The 20,176-nt window shown below is 41.8% G+C and overlaps 2 protein-coding genes and 1 long non-coding RNA gene across 8 annotated transcripts; all 3 read right to left on the minus strand.

Annotated features, from left to right (window-relative positions):
- Nucleotides 1-7,933: 7,933 nt before the first annotated feature.
- LOC109306206 lies at nucleotides 7,934-18,271 on the minus strand. The gene is made up of 3 exons (XR_002099886.1): nucleotides 18,261-18,271; nucleotides 12,422-12,428; nucleotides 7,934-8,052 (listed from the first exon to the last, which is right to left on the minus strand). It is a non-coding gene; the product is annotated as an uncharacterized LOC109306206 (long non-coding RNA).
- Nucleotides 10,541-13,332, minus strand: LOC109306203 (histone H2A, sperm-like). 6 transcript variants are annotated; one of them, XM_019529511.1, is made up of 3 exons: nucleotides 13,220-13,332; nucleotides 11,295-11,379; nucleotides 10,541-11,147 (listed from the first exon to the last, which is right to left on the minus strand). In XM_019529511.1, exon 3 carries the CDS (start codon nucleotides 11,133-11,135, stop codon nucleotides 10,722-10,724), a length of 414 nt encoding a protein of 137 aa, XP_019385056.1. In that variant the 5' UTR covers nucleotides 11,136-11,147; nucleotides 11,295-11,379; nucleotides 13,220-13,332; the 3' UTR covers nucleotides 10,541-10,721. The 6 variants fall into 6 exon arrangements, with proteins under 6 accessions (XP_019385056.1, XP_019385055.1, XP_019385059.1 ...); XM_019529510.1 differs by having other exon boundaries at nucleotides 11,295-11,441; XM_019529514.1 differs by having other exon boundaries at nucleotides 13,215-13,332.
- LOC109306204 (histone H2A-beta, sperm-like) lies at nucleotides 15,355-17,351 on the minus strand. The gene is made up of 2 exons (XM_019529516.1): nucleotides 17,230-17,351; nucleotides 15,355-15,925 (listed from the first exon to the last, which is right to left on the minus strand). Exon 2 carries the CDS (start codon nucleotides 15,922-15,924, stop codon nucleotides 15,517-15,519), a length of 408 nt encoding a protein of 135 aa, XP_019385061.1. The 5' UTR covers nucleotide 15,925; nucleotides 17,230-17,351; the 3' UTR covers nucleotides 15,355-15,516.
- Nucleotides 18,272-20,176: the final 1,905 nt, after the last annotated feature.

Here is a 20,176-nt window from a genome sequence, read left to right on the forward strand (position 1 = left end):
TAAGTCAAATAAATTCACCTGTTCTTTCTCAATCCGCTCCGAGTCCCTAACTCCAGACTCTACGCCACTAATCCCACCTGTCCGTATCTAATTGCCACCCCGGCCCACCGTGACCTTGGGGCCCGATCCTTCGGTTTTCCCCGACAACCCCCACCTCCTAATTCACAGGAGCTGATCCCAAGTGTCCCACTTTTGTCAAAAGTTGTGGTAAAACATGAAGACGGCATTATTATGATGACACACACACAGATACAACCAACGTTAAAAAAATTCAGAGTCATACATTCTAAAAGTATAAAAACAGAATTAAAATTGCCTGTCCAATTTTAATTTCCCTCCACTGAATGTATTCATTATGAAACCAACTTTAATTACATGATCATTCTACTTTTTCCCCCCGCAGAATCCCTGCTTCTGAAGTCCATAGGCCATATAGTACTAACTCAATGAGAAAGTGTCTAATATGTCATTATCACCTCACTGCTTAATTTACTGCACACTTGTCAAGCCCTACTTTGATAGCAGATTTATTAATTTCCTCCTGAAGTTTTCTTGGGTGCACACTAGTATCCACATTTTTAAAAACATTAAGAAAGAGGGGCACCACTGCTTCTATTTTTATAGAAAGAGCATTGGTTCTATCCCCACATGATAGAACCATGTTTTGTGGCAAACAAGGCACAACAAACATGACAGTCAAAAAAATAAATACGTTAAATTTAATCATCAGAAAGGGAGGGAAGAAGAGAGAAAAGCCCCATGTTTCAGTTTATCTTCCAGCCTCAGCAGGGGTCACTAACCAGATCATTTTAAAAGTAGAAGTCATTCCTGCTGTGCAGTTTCACTCCAGAAGTAGCATTTCAATTGCTAAGATCATAGAATCATAGACAACTAGGCTGAAAGGGACCTCATGGTCATCTGGTCCAAGCCCCTGTTGTTCCAGTCTAAATCATCCTTGATAAATGTTTGACTAACCTGCCTTTAAAACTTTTCAATGATAGATTCGACAACCCTCCCAAGACAGTCTGTTCAAGTGTTTAAAAGGTGAGGACATGCAAGCTATTCATTTCTTTGCAAAGACCTTCTGTAAACACCATAAAGGAAGGAGAAATTCGTGAACATTCTTCTCGATGGAAATTTAGGCTTAGCAGGGGAAAGTCTTGCTTTGGATGTAACAGTAATGGACCTCATAGATATTCTCAGAAAGAAGCAGGCATAACATTCATCTTACATGGGTTTGCACTGGTGTAACTCTATTGGTGCTGGGAGACTTGCTCCTGGTTTATAGCAGCTTTGCACGCCATTCCACATGGTTCTCTGAACTTAAGATTTCTAAGCGAGTGAAATAAAGATTTTACCACTTCAAGCCAGGAGACTAGGGGTCAATGAATTAGTAAATGAGTCATGCTTATGCAACTCAAGGAAATCTGCAGGGGAAAGCAAACTATGAAACAAGGAGATAACAAAATTTGGAGTTGGAGGGGTGGGGGCAGTAAAGAACAGCAGATGCTTAATTTTTCCCCAACAGATAAATAAATGATCTGTGCTTGATTTCTCCAAGACCAATATGTACCATCCTCAGTGCACTTGGCCAGCAAAGAATAAATTTAAGCCTCATCAAGTAACTGCATGATGTTTAAAGGAACAAACAGTGCAGCATACTAAAATCATTCTGCTAGTTCCTCGGAGCGATCTTGTCCCAGCCATGCCTGAAAGAATTTTCAATAACAGAGGCTCAATCCTGGGCAAAATTACTTTGTAACTTGATGTACTTCATCATGACCCTCATTCCTGCATGTCCAGGGATCCTGGATTTGGGGTTCTCTGAAATGGACTTGATGCAAAAAACTAGATGTTTCTTTTTTCTTAAGATTTGGAGAAAGGGAGCTGTTTTCAGTTTATTAGCTAGTATTTCTCATGTTAACATTCCACTTTGTGACAATCAGTCAAGCCTTTTGATTTACTAGGACTTTACCACCATGATTTGTAATGCCTAGAAGCCATAGCCATGAACTAGGATTTCATTGTATTGTACACTGGACAAACACAGAGCAAGAAGATGCCTGCCCAAAAAGCCTGCAAATACAGACAAAAGGAAGAGAACAAAGAAACAATGAAATACTTGGTCAATATGATCTCAGAACCCCATTTGTAACTGGCATCAAGGGAAAGGAGAGGTTTAAAGGGATTTTGAAAGAAGATAATAAAGCCCCTTGTGGTTGCTTATGGGGAGCTCCTTTTTGTTGTTAGGAAAGCATGAATGAAAACACAAAGTGTCTGTATTAGAATATAACAAATGGGTGCTGGAGTTCAGAAGCTGATCAGAGCCAGGGGTTGACATATTTATGGTAAACGAGAATTGACAGGTAGGTCAGATAGGGCCATAGGAAAGTAGGGCTGGAAGGGCCTCACAAGACCATCAAATTTCATCCCTGCTCAAGGCAGGATCCTCCCTGAGTAAACAATCCCTGCCTAGTGTCCATGTAATCTACTCTTGAAAACTCCCAAGGACAGAGAGTCCACAATTTCTCTACATAGCCTATCCTAACTCTTTACTACCCTTATAGTCAAAAAGTTCCTCATCTCCAACCTAAATTCCCCCTGCTGCAACTTAAAGCTATTGCTCCTAGTCCTATTCCCTACAACCATAAAAACAAGACCATCTCCATCTTCTCTATAATTGCCTTTCAGGTATTTGAAGACTGTTATTAAATCTCCCCCTCCCCTGTCAGTCTTCTCTTTTTCAGGTTAAATAACCCTCTTTCAGCCTTGCCTCTCAGACCCCTTATTTTTGCTTATCTGTGCTAGACTCTTTCCAAACTGTCCACGTCCTTGAAGTGTGAGGCTCAAAACACAGTACTCCAAGTTATGAAAGGCTGTGAAAATAAAAGATGCAATATCAGAAAAGGGAGCTAACAAACAGACACCTGTGGATGTCCCAGTGACAGGCTAGGAAAACAATCTTTGTAACAAGTCTGGATGGATAGCAGTGGACCAAGGTTGCGCTTGTCAAGGCCAAAATGAAGGAAGCTGCAGTAACAGGGGTGAGAGATGATCAGAGCCTGGATGAGAGTTGCAGCTGTGCAGTTAACCAGGAAAGGCTTATGCTTACTCATGCAATGCATTTGAATCCATTCTTGTCTAGGGAAGCATGAAAACCCATTTCAGCAGGATATCTAAGTGCCTGGTTGAATCATGGCTTCAAACATACGCTTGATTCCCATTGAAGATGATGGGAGTTAGTATGTGCTTAAGTACCTGGCTGTACTAAGGTCTCAGCAAGAACAGCATTATAGTTTAGCTGCAGCTGAGACCTGAGAAAGTGATTTATTATGTTGGAGGTCCCTTGCCAGTATGGACCAAAGGAACAGATTTCATTGGTGAATATCAGATAGCAAGAATATGGAAGAGAAGAGGTTTACAACTTTGGTGTTGGGAATGGTAAAACATCCATGATGTCCATTTTGTGTACCTTCACATATTTTGAGGGTATCATGAAGAGAAGGCAGCACAGGGGACACTACCACAACACTGCTGGAAACCAACAACTCTCTAATATAAAAAACAAAAGCATTCCAGAAACCTGGGACTGAGTATCAACCATCCCAGGTGACAGCTGTAATCAGTAGAACATGGGATGATCTTGTACACCCTCTCTCTGGCCAACAGAAACTTGAATGTTAGCTGTACAGCAGCAGAGCTTCAGCTTGGTATAAAAAAGTGCCCCAACCTGAACTGTTCCATAGTCTGGTGGTTACCTCATTCTCTTGGCAGCTGCAATCCTGGATGCTGCCCCCAACCGCACTGCTGCAGGCAGAGGCAGGGGCAGGACAGCGTGGTGCAGCTCTGGTATTACTCTTTAGGCAGCTGAGGGAGTTAATGACCCACTGTTTTTTACTTCACAAGTGTTAACAATCATTTCCCCTTTTTAATGGTCATTTCTACTAACCAAACTAGCCAATTTTAGGGTCATTTGCTACCTGCAGCTAGGGCTTCTTATTTCACAGCTCATGCCAGTCTGCCTCCCTGCCCCACGTCCTGCACCCAGAATACTCATTTTAATTTTCACCTGCTGGCTTGGACCAGCCTCTAAAATCCAGGATTGTCCCAGCCAAACTCAGGGTAAAGTGAGCCTGGAACTTAGTTCTCCCACTTCTTGGGTGACTGTTTCAACCATTACAGTGTTAAAGAGTAGGGACATTACTTCCTTTCTCCTTCCTCATGCTTAAAATAAAAAATAAATAAATCATGAATTAGTCTTTCACCACTAAAGCAACCATTTAGGACATGCCCACACTACAAACTTGCCACAGGAGGCAGTGGCATGCTCAAACATGCCACATTTCTCTAATTGTACTGTTGCCCACCTTGGCCATTTTCAGGGATTCTCAGCCAAGCTGCAGGAGTGGGCCTAAAGCAGAGGGTCCCAACATTATTTCAGAACATCCATTTTGCAATTATTTTATAGTGGCAGGTTTAGCAGAATATACAAAGTAGCAAATGTACCCAGCTAAGCAAGTCATGGAATCTGCAGTTTAGGGTCGGTGAAAAGACCTGGCAGGAAACTGCCTGAAAGAAGGCCCTAAGATAAATAATGCAAACCCAACATATAGGTATGATTTGATCAAAGAGAAGTTAGGAAGGAACCAGAAAACCACAGAAAGAGCCTGCTACTGGCACAGCCACCGCCTCAGTTCTCCTACAGTGGACTTGGGGACAGCGTTCCTCTAAAAGAATCAGCCAGACACACGCTTATCATGGTGCTTACCTTGTATTTTGGGGGGAAAACAATAAAAGACCAGGCTATAGACTGGTCTCCTGCCCATTTTTTCAGTGGCCAAGCTACCAATAAATTTGTAACCCACGTGACAGCAATACCACTTGTACCAGGAGTAGCGTATCAGTGTTTAGGTAGTGCTGCAGTGGTGGTGCACACAGCTACATGGCTTCTAGTTCAGGAACTAGCACTTGAAGCAGCATGTTTGAATTCAGTGCTGCCTGGTGCTGTAAGCATATGTTTACATCAGATCTTTATGTGCCAACCTGTACAAGAGATTCCCAGGCTATGAACTGTGGTCTGACAGAGGCATTTTCTAATAGCCTCGAGAGGCATACCATTTCAGACACCATCTTTTCTTCAGCGTCCTCAATGCCTAGCAGAAGCAACCCCCTACTCAGTGTTGCTACCTGCAGTGAATTCTGTTCTGAGGTGCTGGCTATAGGGTCCACTCAAGGGACCAGGCACCTAAAAATGAATGGTGAGGTTGCCATTTTTAAGTTCTTTGGCAGATGTGATGCTAAGCAAATAACTCACTTTTTAGTTGTTCAAAGGGCACAGCCTGGATTCTTGAGCATGATGCTCCAGTGTTATTCCAAAACAAAGGCATGTTGATTCAACATTTGTGGAGCAAACAATCAAATAGTTCTCAGACTTCAATGTAAATACCCAACCCTCCATGCTTAATATTAAGAGCGGTGTGGAAGGTGAAGAAAAAGGAAGATGGGAAAGTCTTTCTATTACTAGCTACACAGAGGTATAAGAACAGAATCAGGTCCCAATCCATTTCCAACTGATGTTGCTTGGAAAAGCTCCAGTTTATTTGTTGGGAGATAAATCAGGCTCCATAGTAAATCTCTACTTTGTGTCCCTGGCACTCTCAGAGACAGTTGTTCAGAGAGTTTAATGACCACAAGCAGGAGGAGGTGGGTGGTATGTGTTTGCAAGTACCCCTTCCCAAGAGGACCAGGGACATGCTGTTCACATACACAAAGGACCCAATCCTGTAGTCCTTGCCTCCTGCAGGAGTTCTGGCTATGTGTGCATGGAGATTTAATGCATATAAAACCTATGACTGATTCCCATTCTTGCATTTGACTTTGCAAATGGCTACCAGCATAATAAGTGTTCGTGGGGTTAATGGCTTACTTTAAGTTTACTTGTTTTTAATAGATGGACTGGATGTCAGTGATAAAGGAACCCCATCATGATACTGCTGGAGAAAATATTGCCACAGATGCTATTCACAGCATCACTAAGCCACTCACAGTACAGATACTGTGAACAACTGGAGAGAGCATCATTTCCTCTGTTCTTTTGAAGAAAACTGCTCCATTCCTTCCCTTTACTTGGGAATAGCTACTGTCATGAGGGGGGAAAAAATAACAATCCTTCTTATTCCTAGCACTTTATAACTGTAAAGCATTCAATGAACAGCAACTGTTTAAAAAGCAATCTTATGCCCCCTATGAATTTAGGAGGAAAATACAATTTGACAACTGGGGGAAGCCAAAGCAGGACAAAAAACCACACTGATTTGACAAAGGTCAAAACAGCAAGGAAGTACCACAACTAAGATAAAACCAGGAATTCTCATGTTTTGATCCAGATGGTCAAGCTGCCTCTTTAAACTACATATTCCCAAGAAATGTCCACAAAGATATTTAATCTGCATGCAGGGCTGCACAGTTTTGGGACATGCAGTGTTAAGGACTTGCAAGAAGACCAAAAGCACATTCTGGTGTAAAAATTGACATGAGATTCTAATCTTTGATAAAAGCAGTCTTTAAAACAGAGAGAATGCCATATGTGTACAGCTGTCTGAGAGAAGAGAACAAAATAGGTTTATTTTGGGGGAAGGAGGAGGAGGAGTACTGGGACAACTGGTAGGGACTCTCTGAAGTCAGTATCTCAATGTCTGCCTTTATCTTTTTGGTGTCTGCACATACAACAAAATGCAGGCTTGAGTCTCTTTGATCATGGGGATTTTTACTTGTTCAGATTTATTATACAAAAGCTATATTTCTAAATATAAATGGAGTTAAACCCATTATAAAAAGGGTACCAGAAGATGTCAGTGGGGGTAGAGAAGAGGGTATGGCTTAACTTCTAGTCTAAATGGAGCAGAATTATACCTTAAGCTATCTACAAATGATAGTCAGAGTCAAATGTTAAACCTGTCCTCACTCTTACATCTACATAAGCTCTATACATCAACCTCCCCATCCACAATCCAGTCCAACCCTAGAAGCTCTGCTGAACTACGGAAGTTGAGGTGAATCTACCCCCACCTACCTCCTACCTCTTCCCTTCCTGCAGCACATATAAAACCAACCCAGACACAGGTCTTGAGCTTAAGGGAGTCACCTGGGGTGCATCTACATGTGTTGGTATGTTGATGTTGTTACTGCACGTGATTAGTACTACCTTTTGGAACTACAAAATCATGGTGCAGTAACAGCCCATACTGTGCCATATGTGGAGCACAGTTATTTTTAGCAGCTATTTTGCCATATCAGCACGCAATACCAGGAGAGTGGATCACTACGGTGTGGAGCACAGTTATTTTTAGCAGCTATTTTGCCATATCAGCACGCAATACCAGGAGAGTGGATCACTACGGGGAAGTAGCTGCTGGTCATGTGTAGACACCCACAGATGCTATGTTGCCATAACACATTGCTACAGCAATTTAGCATCATGTGTAGATGCACCCCTGGTGACACCTGGTTGGATGGCAGCACTATAGAAAATGACTTGAGAATCTTGGTAGATCCCAGACTCAGTACGAGTCTGCAGTGTAATGCAGCTACACAAAAGGTGAATACAATTTTGGGATGCATCAACAGAAGCATTAGGTGCAAGGTGTGGGAGGTGACAGCGCCTTTCTACTCAGCACTGGTTAGGCCTCATCTGAAGCAGTGTGTGCAGTTCTGGCCTCCACATTTCAAAAAAAATATGGAGAAGAGGGAGAAGGTCCAGAAACAGGCAATAAAGATGGCTTAGAGAGCAAGTCATATGATGAGAGACTGAAGGAGATAGGCATGTTCAACTTGCAGAAAAGGTGCTTAAGAAGGGAAATGATAGCAGTCTGCAAATACCTGAAGAGCTGCCATAAAGAAAGAAAGCACCTTTTCTCTTTAGCTGCAGAGGAAGATGCAGACCAGTGGCTCAAAGTTATAACAATGTAGGTTTAGATCGAATATCAGGAAAACCATCTTCACTGTTAGAACAATAAGGCAGTGGAACAGATTGCCTAGGGACACTGTGGATGCCTAATCATGAGGTGTTCAAAAAGAGGTTGGACAGCCACTGGTCATGGATGATTTAGCATGGGCATGCCTATGTCTTACTATGGGTATTTGCTATGCTTCTGGGCTTTGCTGTTGCTCCTTCCCAGCTCTTTCTGCTTTTTGGTTGAGGATGTTTTTAAGCCTTACTCAGAGGCATTGGCTATTGGCTATAGCCAATGCTCTGGCTGGAACCAAAGCCAGAGGTTCCTGGCTACTGAGTCTTTCCCCTCCACTCAGGGTCAGACTGAGCACCATAGTTGGTGTTGGGAAGGAATTTTACCCCATGGTCAGATTGGTATGGGCTGCGTGGGTTTTTCCTTCCTCTGTATTTGGAGGGTGTGGGGAGGAGGTCATGGCCCGTTACCTGGGATCTCTTGAATATATATTGACAACATTTAATAGAAGCCCTAACTGAAGCCACAATTGACTGCCATGGCTCCACTGCTTTATCTATGGCAGGTTAGGGTACTAGCTCGGTGTCATGTCGTGGCTGATGGTAGTCTGATGTAGAGATTATATTATGGAGTGTACAGGATGGTTTGGACAGGGATGAGCCTGCCTCAGGCAGGGGGGTGGATTAAATCAGTGGTTCTCAACCTTTCATTGTTCCAGGACTCATCTGTAAACATCAAGGGCCAGTCCTGAGGCAGTAAATAGCTTAAGTAGAAAACAGGCCCCTGCCCCTGCCGGTAAGGGCACCAGCACTCCCCACCCACAGCCCTCCACCCTCCTTCTGCCCTGCTTTTGCCCCTCTATCCAGACCTGCTGCTCCCTGCCCCCAGACCTCCAGTGTAGGGGCATATGCCCCCTAGGTTTGGGTACCCACAACAGCAGGAGCCATAGCCTGACTGGACCAGCATGGGTAGGAGCCACCCCTGTGACCCAGCAGGCAGGAGACAGCGCAGGAAGGTGAAGTGAGGTTATGAGACTTGTTGCTGCCACCACTGTGACTAGCTATGCTGCCAGTAGGGCAAGGAGTAATAGACTGGGGGGGGCGTGTCTTGTACTGCCCATACCTCTTCCCACTGCCAGGCACTCACGCACCAGGCCGTGACTGTAACCTGCTGCCATGGCTAGGCCACCGCTGACTCCTGCTGGCAGCGGAAGCCACTAACAGGTCTTGCAACTCCACTCTGCCCGCCTGTGCTGTGTTCCACCTGCTGGGAAGCAGAGGCAGCTCCTGCCTGTGCCAGTCTGCAGGCCCGTGCCCACTGTAAGTACATAAATCTGAGGAGGGTAGGAGGAAGCAGCATGCATCACCTGTGCTGCCTCTTCCCCTCCCAACACTGTGCCTACACCCGCTACCCCACAGACTTACTTACTGGGAGCTGTGGGTGCTGCTCTCCACACTGCCTGGCTGCCGTGCACGCACACACGCACACACACACACTACCCCTGCCTGATCGCTCACCCCCAGCCCTAAGCAGCCCCTTGCAGACTGGAACTCTGCCAACCTGTAAGAGTTTAAAAAGGAGAAAAACCCATTATTTTCTGCATGTTTCTTGTGATTGGGTTGCAAGAATGTATGAAAGGCTTGCGAACAGTTTTGGGTTGAGAAACACTGGACTAGAAGATCTCTGGAGGTCCTTTCCAGACCTACTTCTCTGATACCAGCAGCCACCCCAAAGTGTTTTGCCCCCCGATTTGAGGGTCTTCTGTACTTCAGTTTCACTCTACTTCCTATAAAAGGACAGAATCTGCAGATTCTACCCTCCACTCCTTCATACAAAGGCATACAATGTGCAAGGCTTTAGTAAGGGCAATAGCTCACAAAATTTAGACAGTATTATATAAAAAAAAAACAAAACCCAACCCAATAGCGTACCCCCCATCTTGATTGCTGTATGCATTTCTGATACTCACCTCTCAAAGTAGTGGAAGTAGGCCTAGAAAATATACAAAAAGGGGTAAGATGATCAAGGGTATATTTCCATGTGAAGAAAGACTAGGACTTATCTGCTTGGAAGAGGCTGCTGAAGGAAAAGATTGTAGAGGGCTAAAGACAGGAAAAAAAAAAGTGGTGTAGAAATAATGAAAAATAAATCCAGTTCACTGTATCTCCTACTACAAGAACTGGTGACCAGCTGATTAAGTTATCAGCCAGCATATTTCAAAAGCTCCCTTACAAACTGGAACACAGCATTGGAAGCTGTGGATTAGCACTGTGACCTTTGAAACAATCCAGTACTTCAGAGCAGTAGGGAGGCAAGTGGTTACTGAGAGGGTGTGCTGAGTAGTGAGATCCCCAGTTGGCCAAGCCCCCCACCATTTTCAAACATGCATCATGTACATGCACATGCTCACTGTCAGGCCTAAACACATTTCATTTTATGCATGCAGTAACTAGATTTATACATCTGGGCCCAGGTTACCTTAAATTAAGATACAGATGAATAGCAACTTCTCTCTGGAATAAGAAGTCATGTTTTTCCTTCTTAAAAGCTGCCGCAAATAAGACAAAGAATCCCCCTAACTTTCTGCACAAGTATTTATTTCATAGAGCTCAATAAAAGAGGCACACTTAGAAGCAGTTAAAGAACATGAAATTAAAATTAAAAAAAAAAAATAAATAAAAAAATCAAGCATTTGTAGGCATGATAAATTAACAGTCATGGAGAAAACCCAGAGCAGTAGCAAACTTTTAACAGCTACTAGAATTCCTGTGACTGGCCATCTTTCTGTCCTGGACCAGAAGATTTTGTTTTCTTGGGAAGAAGCTGGGAGAGGATATTGGGCATGACCCCTCCTTCAGCAATGGTCACACCTGCAAACAGACTATTCAGCTCTTCATCATTCCTTACTGCCAGCTGGATGTGTCGTGGCCCTATCCTGCTTCTCTTGTTTTCACGTGCAGCATTTCCTGCCAGTTCCAATATCTCAGCACTCAGATATTCCAGCACCGCAGCCAGGTACACTGGAGCTCCAGCACCAATTCTCTCAGCATAGTGCCCTCTTCTGAGGAGCCTCAGGACACGGCCAACTGGGAACTGCAGTCCAGCTTTTGCAGACTTGGTTTTCTTTGACACAGATGAGGGTTTCACATTTTTCTTTTCACGTCCAGACATTCTGGTATCAATCTAGTCCAGAAGAGGAGAACGAGAGCAGTAAAGACCATTAATAAGGGCACCATTACAATATCCCCATATTTAAGCTATAGAGAAGGAGAAGTAGGTGACAAGATTAAATATGCAGTTTTACTTTTCCCTCACATTCCAGTACAGTACCTTTAGTTCTTCTTTTTAAGATAAAAATTCTGATCTTTAGTCACACCAGTAACGGTTTACTGGATTAATTGCTTAGATCCTTCTTCTGAAGAAAGATGTCCAGAGTCAGGTAGTTGCTTAGAAATCTTCTCAAGACCTAACCCCAACCTATCATTTAAAACATACTAGAGACTCTTGATGACTTTCCTGTGCAGCAAAGAGAGAACGCAAGTCTGCTACCTAGTAAGCCTCTGAAACTTTTGGTTAAAGTAAAGCTTTGCCTGGGGATAACATTAGCAAGCAATAGATCTACTTCAGAATGAGCAAGACCGTAAAAGGAAAGGCTTGGTCAAGAAAGGCAAGACAAAGCCAGCGCCATGGCCTCATGCACTTGGAATACCTGGACAGTTGAGGAGGCTTGGAAGAGTGTTGCCTTAAATATCATGAAGGAGAACAACAGGGACTATTCCAGGCAGGAAACTAAGCAGCTTCCCTCAGTACAAGGTATAAACCCAAAACCAACAAGCCAAGAGAAAACTGGTTAGCAATTCTTAGCTAAGAGCAACAGGAACACAGAATTAGTGCAGTGTGAAAGCCATTTGAGCAAGTTTAAATTTTATTGTAAAAGGACTGTTGTAGTAATGCAACAGACCCCAAAACAGGTCATGGAGAAATAGATGTAGCTAGGAGGAGGGGGCTGGGGGGAAAAGAGAAGTACCAGGGCTGCAAAAAGACTCTCAAGAAGCTGGGAAAAGTACTGAAGAGAGCTCAGTACAGTTAGCTACCTGTGTGGCTACACAGCTAGCAAGACAGCCTTTTTATAGCAACCACCTATTTTTAAACAATCTGCAACAGCAGGAACCAACTGTTTCATTATGATGCAGCAAACTGATTAACCTTATTATGGAAGATACCCCCTTTATACATATTAAATTTTGCATGGTCCCTTCAGGGTTAAGTTATAATAAAGTTGTACTGTGTAACAAATAAGGCAGATCTCCACAGGCTGTAGTTACTTCATTGCTGACGTTGTGTATCTGCTGTCTATACAGGGCAGATTGGGTGATCTCCATATGTAGAAATGAATTAACATAAGTTCCAGAAAGACACACAAGCCTGCAGCAAAATATTGTAACCTTCCTGGATACTCCATCACTGACCTCAGAGTAGCTGTTTTTAGACAAGAAAAGCTTAAAGAAGAACTTAAACATGAAATTGTGGAACAAGAAATCCTCCACAGACCAGATTATGTTAAATATAGGCTAAACAGGGACTACAGACCCTTATCCCATTACCTGAATTGGCTTTTGTGACCCCTTTGTCTCTATGGGTTTATTACTCATATGACAACTCTATTCTTCCTCCATTGTCTTTTGTATTCAAAACACTCCCTGTATTTGATACACTGCTCTGTACAAGTCTTTCACAATAACTGGTGAAGTGAGCTCGGTTTCATAAAAGCTTATGCTTAGCATACCAGTTGCAAGTCTACCCTGCTTTTTGACAAAGTATGCCATCATTGACTCTTGGAAAGTCAAGAATAACTGTTACAGTCCAATGTTATGTATTGGTGTTGGCTAACTGGGGACCAGGAAATGTTGTTGTTAACAGTTTCAGAGACAAAGGCTAGTTATTAGAAAAATAAAACAGAAAATGAAGTTTTGTTTAGAGTTGGCAATGAGGGAAGCAGGATACAGGTGCAGAACAAAGCAGTCTTAGAGAAGGGATTCAGAAGTAGAATGAAGACCTTCTTTATTTCTTATGGCTATGGAGACAACAAACTCTAGAAAAATGACTCACTTAAAACCAGCTTGGTACCATATATAACAAATGTAATGGCTTAGTTACTGCTTAAATTATGCCACATGAACTACTACAGAAAAGAGAATTAATTTTTTTGACAAAATATATTTTTTTCCCTACAGAGAAGCAAACTGTTACCTTACCCAAGCCTTTTTCTCAGTCCTCCTCCCAGGAACACTACTATCTAAAACTAACAGATTGCTCTTTCTGTAGGGGGCAGCTGTCTCCTTTTAACACTCAGAGTAGTAGCTAGCTTATTAGCAACTCTTACTCCATGTCATTTAATATTGCTTGGATTATTGATGATTCAGTCACAGCTTCAAAAAATAAATGACAGAAACATGATATAACCACCTCAGAGATTAAGGATCTCTCTCTCATATTGTTGACAACTTATTTTACTGCTGTGACTCATTTTCCCCATCTGTAAAATGCACATAAAAATATGAAACCATCTCAAAGTTGTGTTATGAGCTCCAATTAGCTCATATTGTACAGAATGTGTTGAGCCCACCAGGTGGAAAGAGCTAAAATATTACAAATTATTTCAAAAGCATCTAAAATGTATACACTGGCTTCAAATTTAAACGCATATATCTAATTTATTTTACTTAACCCAGGGTTTACACAGCATTTACACAAAGGCAGACTAAATACTTTTTAAAACATCTTAATGGCTGGTGGTAACTGCTGTGGCACCTTCTTCATCTAGTGGAAAGTCAAAGTAATGACCTCACCAATGTTCTTCTGTGTAGTCTGCTATACATTTCTGACAACACAGACCACCTGGACCATTTAGGTCTCTCTGAATTTAAGAGAACTCTTCCCTTAAATATCCTCAGAGCTGTCAGGTGTATAGAATCAGAGGACTGAGAGGGACTTTGAAAGTTATATAGTCTAATTAATTTGCACACAGATGTAGATATACAAGGCATATATTTCATGATTTTTATTTTAGAACTAGATATTCTCATAGCACATGTCATATTGGATCTTGCCCAGGTGTGTAAGGGCAATAGCAACAGACCGTTTTCACTGAATAATACTTGGGAACTCATGCAGGTGTGTAGGCAAAGCTAAATAGAAGAGTCATATTCAGGCTTCCTACTACCATGCAGCTGTAAAGGCAGCAACATTAAACAGGTAAACTATTAGTTAGCTAAATATAAAGAGTTTTTATTAAATAAATTGAATAGCCTTATTAAAATAAAGCAACCCTTAACTCTTCCTATGCCCAAAATAACTATGAAGAAAGAGGAAAACTATATTTTAAAATCACAGAGAGTGGCAACCAATAGCCCGTGAAGATATTCCCCCCCACCAGGCTCACAAAGACTGGATAGTGATGGCAGCTGATTCACAAGTGGCAAACCACACTGAAGGTGAGGTGCACTAATTCAGTCAGTTATTCCTAGTGGATTGCCAACCCCTGCTCTGTTGATTGTTTTTAAGTGTGGAAGTTGTCAGAGATCAGCCTGTAGAGTAGGGTAACAAGGACAGGGCAAAGGGGGCAACCATTACAGGAAACAACTTGGAGGGGAGAGAGAGGCAGCTGCATGCTTAGTCTCAGTTGCAACAACTGGAAGTCAGTGCTGTCCCTGTACTGCAGGTGTCCAGTTGTGTCCCTATGCTGCTGAGTCTGCATGTCTGTTAGAGTGAGGGTGATACTGATTCTCCACAAACTTAGCATCCTCTAGAGGCAGTAGTGGGGACATTTCTATTTTTCAGTCCCTTCAGCTTGAAGCTAATGCAAGTCAAGCACATGAGCAAGAAGCATTAAAGGATCCCATGTTGCCTGGCTTAGTTACATGAGCAAATTACTCCATAGCAAAGCAGCTTACGCCAGCACAGTTTATCTGCACAAAACAAAATAAGCACTCCTTTAGCCACTATGACAATATTATTGTTTTTAGTATAGCGAACATCTCTGCTACTGTCTAGCTAAGACTGGTCAAGCAATTTTATAATCTCTTTGTGGCCCCATAGGGGGATCAGCATTTTTAGCTGGGGTCAACTTTTTGTTGGCAGTGGTGATGGTAGTGGTGGTAGCAGCAGCTTTCAGTTATAGGAACTGAATTAGACCCAACAGTCCAGACTCCCAGGGTTTGGAAAGCAAGCATGCCACATTTATTTTGTTTTAAAAAAGTGGCAAGATAAACATTTTCCTGGAAAAATAAGTAAATCAAATCATGATTCCTTTATCTTGAGGGGGGGAACAAAGACAAACAATATCCACAGAACATAGATTAGAGTAAGTTGTTGCATTTCAGGAAGTTTATTACAAGTATTACAAAAACACAACCATTAAAATAGTGGGCCTGGGTAATATTCATCATAATCAACATCTCATACATAAATAGTATCTAGAGAGACTCTCATTGTCCTTAAGTGCAAAATTCAAACTAGGAAGAGAGGTGAGGAAATAAATAAATAAAAAAAATCAAGGGCTAGATTCTTCCCCTGTAGGAAGAACAGCTGTGTGTGTTTTCTTGGGGAGAAGCTGGGAAAGGATGTTGGGCTTGACTCCACCTTCAGCAATGGTCACACCTGCAAACAGCTTGTTCAGTTCTTCATCATTCCTTACTGCCAGCTGGATGTGTCGTGGCCCTATCCTGCTTTTCTTGTTTTCACGTGCAGCATTTCCTGCCAGTTCCAATATCTCAGCACTCAGATATTCCAGCACCGCAGCCAGGTACACTGGAGCTCCAGCACCAATTCTCTCAGCATAGTGCCCTCTTCTGAGGAGCCTCAGGACGCGGCCAACTGGGAACTGCAGTCCAGCTTTTGCTGACTTGCTTTTCTTTGATACTGATGGAGGTTTGGCATTTTTCTTTCCACGTCCAGACATTCTAATAAGCAGCCAAGAAAGCAGAGAGATTACAAGTCACTGTAAAAAGCCAAGTGATTGAGCTACAACCAAGCCACAGTCAAAACCAACATGTTAGGAAGGTTAACAACATCCTTCCTCTACAATACCTTCTAATAACCAAGATTAATTTAATTTCAAGAGAAGCAAAGAATGGTTTAAAGCAAGCCAGCTAAGTAGGAAGCGCTTGGTAGGTTTAAAATACTCCTTTCTTTCTTTCGAAAGTTATTTGCCTTGTGAAGTTGGTACATTTGTTTGACTACTTGTTAGAAGGTAGCTCTGGTGTTACAGTAACAGATCTTCCTGTTGGTTCAGATATTGCCTCCTAGAGAGGCAAACTGGTTTTTTTGTTCTAATGCCTGGGAAGTCTTTAAAGAGAGGTAGGGAATTCTGTCTGTACAGGACCATCATTTTCAGACTTAAGTTATTACCTCAGAAGACTAGATTAAACTATTGTAGCCCCTTCTCTTGTGCTTCAGAGCAGCAACTCCCAACTTCAGGTTGTGACCCAAGTGTAATGCCAGCAGCACCACACATAGGAGGCAATCCATACCCCATACAGTGAGCGCCATTCCTGCCACACTGCTTTTAGCAGCAGGTCACAGCAGAAAAAAGGTTGAGAACTACTGGTCTAAAGAAAAATCAAGTAGGTTGGGCCTCATCATCTAGTTGCAAGTGCAAAGAATCTTCATCTTTTAGGAAGTCTTGTAAAGTAAACTGAAGGGGGAACTTGCAGCATAATACCCTGTATGTGTATCTATTCATTAAGTATTCCAAAGAAGTTATAGTTTAACTAGAGAGACTAAAGGGAACTTAAGGTTTTATGTTATGAAATATGCTATTTTAGCCATATGGAGAAAGTTTTCATAGATATTACTTTTTGCAACCTACTGCAAGATGTGACAGTTTCTACATCCTTTTCCTCTCAGAAGTTTGCAGGATACAATCAAATCGCTAGTTTTCAGATTATTATAGAATTATGAAAGGCTTGCTGTAGGGCATTAGAATCAGAACACAACATGAAAAACAGAGTCAGCCCAGAATGGAATAAACAGCAACTTAGCAAGACTACATTTATTGAGAGAAGGCAGAAGGAAACAAGCAAAACAATCTGGTTTATTCAGTGTCAAGGCGCTTAGCATTAAAGTAGTATCAGCCAATGATGCAAGATCTATTAGAGACAAGTACCATAGCATTGCTTAAAAAATCATTAATGTCTTCTCTAAAAGCCAATACCCTCAACTTTATTTGTGAGATAACTAAAACTTTAAACTAGCCTCCTATTACCTTCAGTAAACCTGCTTTGTTCTGTCCCACACTTGTCAATGCCTGTGTCCAGGTAAATGCTTTTAGAAGACAGCTGACTCCTTTTTATCCTTCTTAGCTGCCTTTACTCCAGATCAGGTGATCACAGGATTACTTATGGACTCTTCACACCACAAAAGGTAATGTACTTGATTGGGAGGGAGAGGGAAACAGAAACAAATTATAAACACCTGAAAGATAAAGTGTCTTCACAAGGTAGAAAATTAGGACCAGGTATTCCAACCTCTGTACTGATAATTCACTGTGATTTAAAACAAGGCACTTAACCACTCTGACCAAAGTGTCACCAACCATAAAATGGATGGATGGATGAATTAATTAATTAATTAATTAATTCCTGCTTGCTTCATTATGGTTTTGTGAGGGTTAACTAGCTAATAATTATAAAATATTTTAACTTCAAAAGTGAAAAATATTACATAGTTACTAAATGTTGTTTGATTGTGAAAAAACTTTAATTCTGTATATATTGGCTTCAAAATTAAGGGAAAAATGAACTTATATCAGTAAATCCAGGTCTACTGCAGCTGAGCAAATGCCTTCAACTTATTTATAAAGATTCACTGGTATTTTAAAGAAATGCATTTGTTTGTGAACATCCCTCCCCTTTTGTGTTTGCTTTCTGGGATTCAAAAAGATTTCTCATTCCATCAAAATCTGTGATCTATTGGTTTGAATGGCATTTCAGCCATAGATGATGAATCTGGTATTAAAACTGCAGTTCTGTCTGGGTACTTAAGATTTATTTGATGGTTCATGTACAACAAATTGGAACAAACACCTAAAGCAGCAATGCTTACAATCACTTACACACATTAATAGCTTTGGGCTATCCAAAAAAAGAATGTAGGTATATAAAATGGGACTAACATAGAATTTCTGCACATAAGCTCAATGGGTTCCTGGAGACCCTCGCTCAGCTGTCACCAAACCCAAGAGGTGACTAACTGCTGAGGGGCCCCTCACTTTTTGATACAAAGGCTCTTAAGTACCTGGAGCTGTATCACTGTGCATACCCAAAACAACAACTGCTTCATTTTTGTCACGGCTGGACAACATGATGCCTGAAGTAAATCCAGGAATTACTTTTCCTCCACCTAACACTCCTGATGGGCTCAATCCAGTATTATTCACACACACCAGCAGGAGCAGGGCCCTTATGGATCAGTGTACTCATGGCCACTAATTTCTTCTAAAACATGGCCAGAGAAAGTGGTAGTGCCCATCTGTTAATTAATAACCTAGGGCAGTAGCCAGATCCAGCACAGCCATTTTATCAGGCCCAGAGAATAGGGATCTTCTGAGGCATTTTGGCAGCAAGGGCCTTCAGTACTGTTCAATGGCAAAGGGCTTTGTACCAGCGCCAGGCAGCAAGGAAAAGTGGTGGTAAGAGTTGCAGTGGCAACAGTAGTCTGACTGGAAGTACCACCCTTCCCGGGACCTGAGCTGGACTGGTTTTGCCTGTCACTTGTTAAATGTTACCAATCACTGACCTAGTGATTAAAGTACTTGCTTGGGGAAGGAGACCCAGGTGCAGTTTCTCCTGTCCTTCAGGGAGCATGCACTAACTGTCAGTGCAGAGACTATTCTGGGAAAGCCATTCTGCATCCCTCCTGCTGAAGCTGTTCCACCATTTAGAACAGAATTAAAGAGTCATTAGGCTAGAGAAAGCAAGCAGTCAGAGGAAAGCAATACAATTTCAGACATACCACTGTCCTCAGCATTTCCTCATAAATTTTGTATTGTTTTGACATGTATTAAATAACTATTAGGTACTGTACACAAATTCCTAATTATATATAACCACGCTGTAACTATACTTCAGAATACCTATATTTCAATACTATATGAATGTGAGTGTGTGTGTGTGTGTGTGTATGTATGCACATACATGAATATATGTAGGTCTATTATTGGGATTAGATATTTTATAGAGCACTGACATTGTTTATATTGATTATTTGTTATGTACTGTGATATTGAAAGGACAAGTGACAGACTAGGGAAAGGTGCATGAGCAGACATGCTAGAGGAGAAGTAAAGGGTATGTTATTGTTGTTCTTATTTTTAAAAAGGAACAAAGGGGAAAGGGATGACCAAAGAGGGGAAAAATCAGAAGAATCCAAACATTAATAAATTTATATAGATAACTCCAGGAAAAAGGCTTGTGTCTCCAGAAACATATCTTGAGTATTTATATTGTGATGCACAATGGTGCCAGGATTACCTGGTCATCATCATTTTCAGCCGGCTAGTCCTGCTGATAAACTGAGTGTGCTGGCTTTGGGCAGTTCCCTATTGAACACACTGGCTGCTCTGGATACCACTCAAAAGTGCCTGTTTCTTCCCATGCTATGTATAGGGAGCAGATGCACCTAGCACAGGGTTCTGGAGCCCGTTCTAAAGAGCGTAGGCCCCTTGGCAGATCTAGCCCTTTACACATACGAGCCTTGGTCATGCAAACACCTGTTGCTCTTAACTTTGTTGCTTCCAGTTGTCCTACTGAAATCAATGAAATTGTTCAGAGTAGTAAGATTAAGCAGGATCAAAGATGACTTGAAGAATCAAGAGCTGGGCATAGAACTTAGAACGAGGTAGGTAATATTTTCATAATCTTTGAAGTCTTTTCTCTCCTCTCCATAACCTTGTTGTTCTTTTTTGGAGCTGATTAAGGCCAGGTGATATCAGTTTCTCTGAATTAATGCTTTGAAACAACAGTTATTGAGCTAACTATTGCTGAAGAGTTAAAGACAAGGGGAAAGGGAGAGTGTTGTACTACTGTAGAGGTGTATTAGTCTGAAATGTAGATTATGATATGCTGAAAGGGGGAAGCTCTCTAAAAAGGTAAGTTATTACTGGGTTATAGAACTTCCAAGCATACTGCAATTGCTTGTATTCTAGTATGAGG

This window comes from Crocodylus porosus, unplaced genomic scaffold, assembly GCF_001723895.1.
Source record: "Crocodylus porosus isolate Cpor-Errol unplaced genomic scaffold, CroPor_comp1, whole genome shotgun sequence".
NCBI classification, from domain to species: domain Eukaryota; kingdom Metazoa; phylum Chordata; order Crocodylia; family Crocodylidae; genus Crocodylus; species Crocodylus porosus.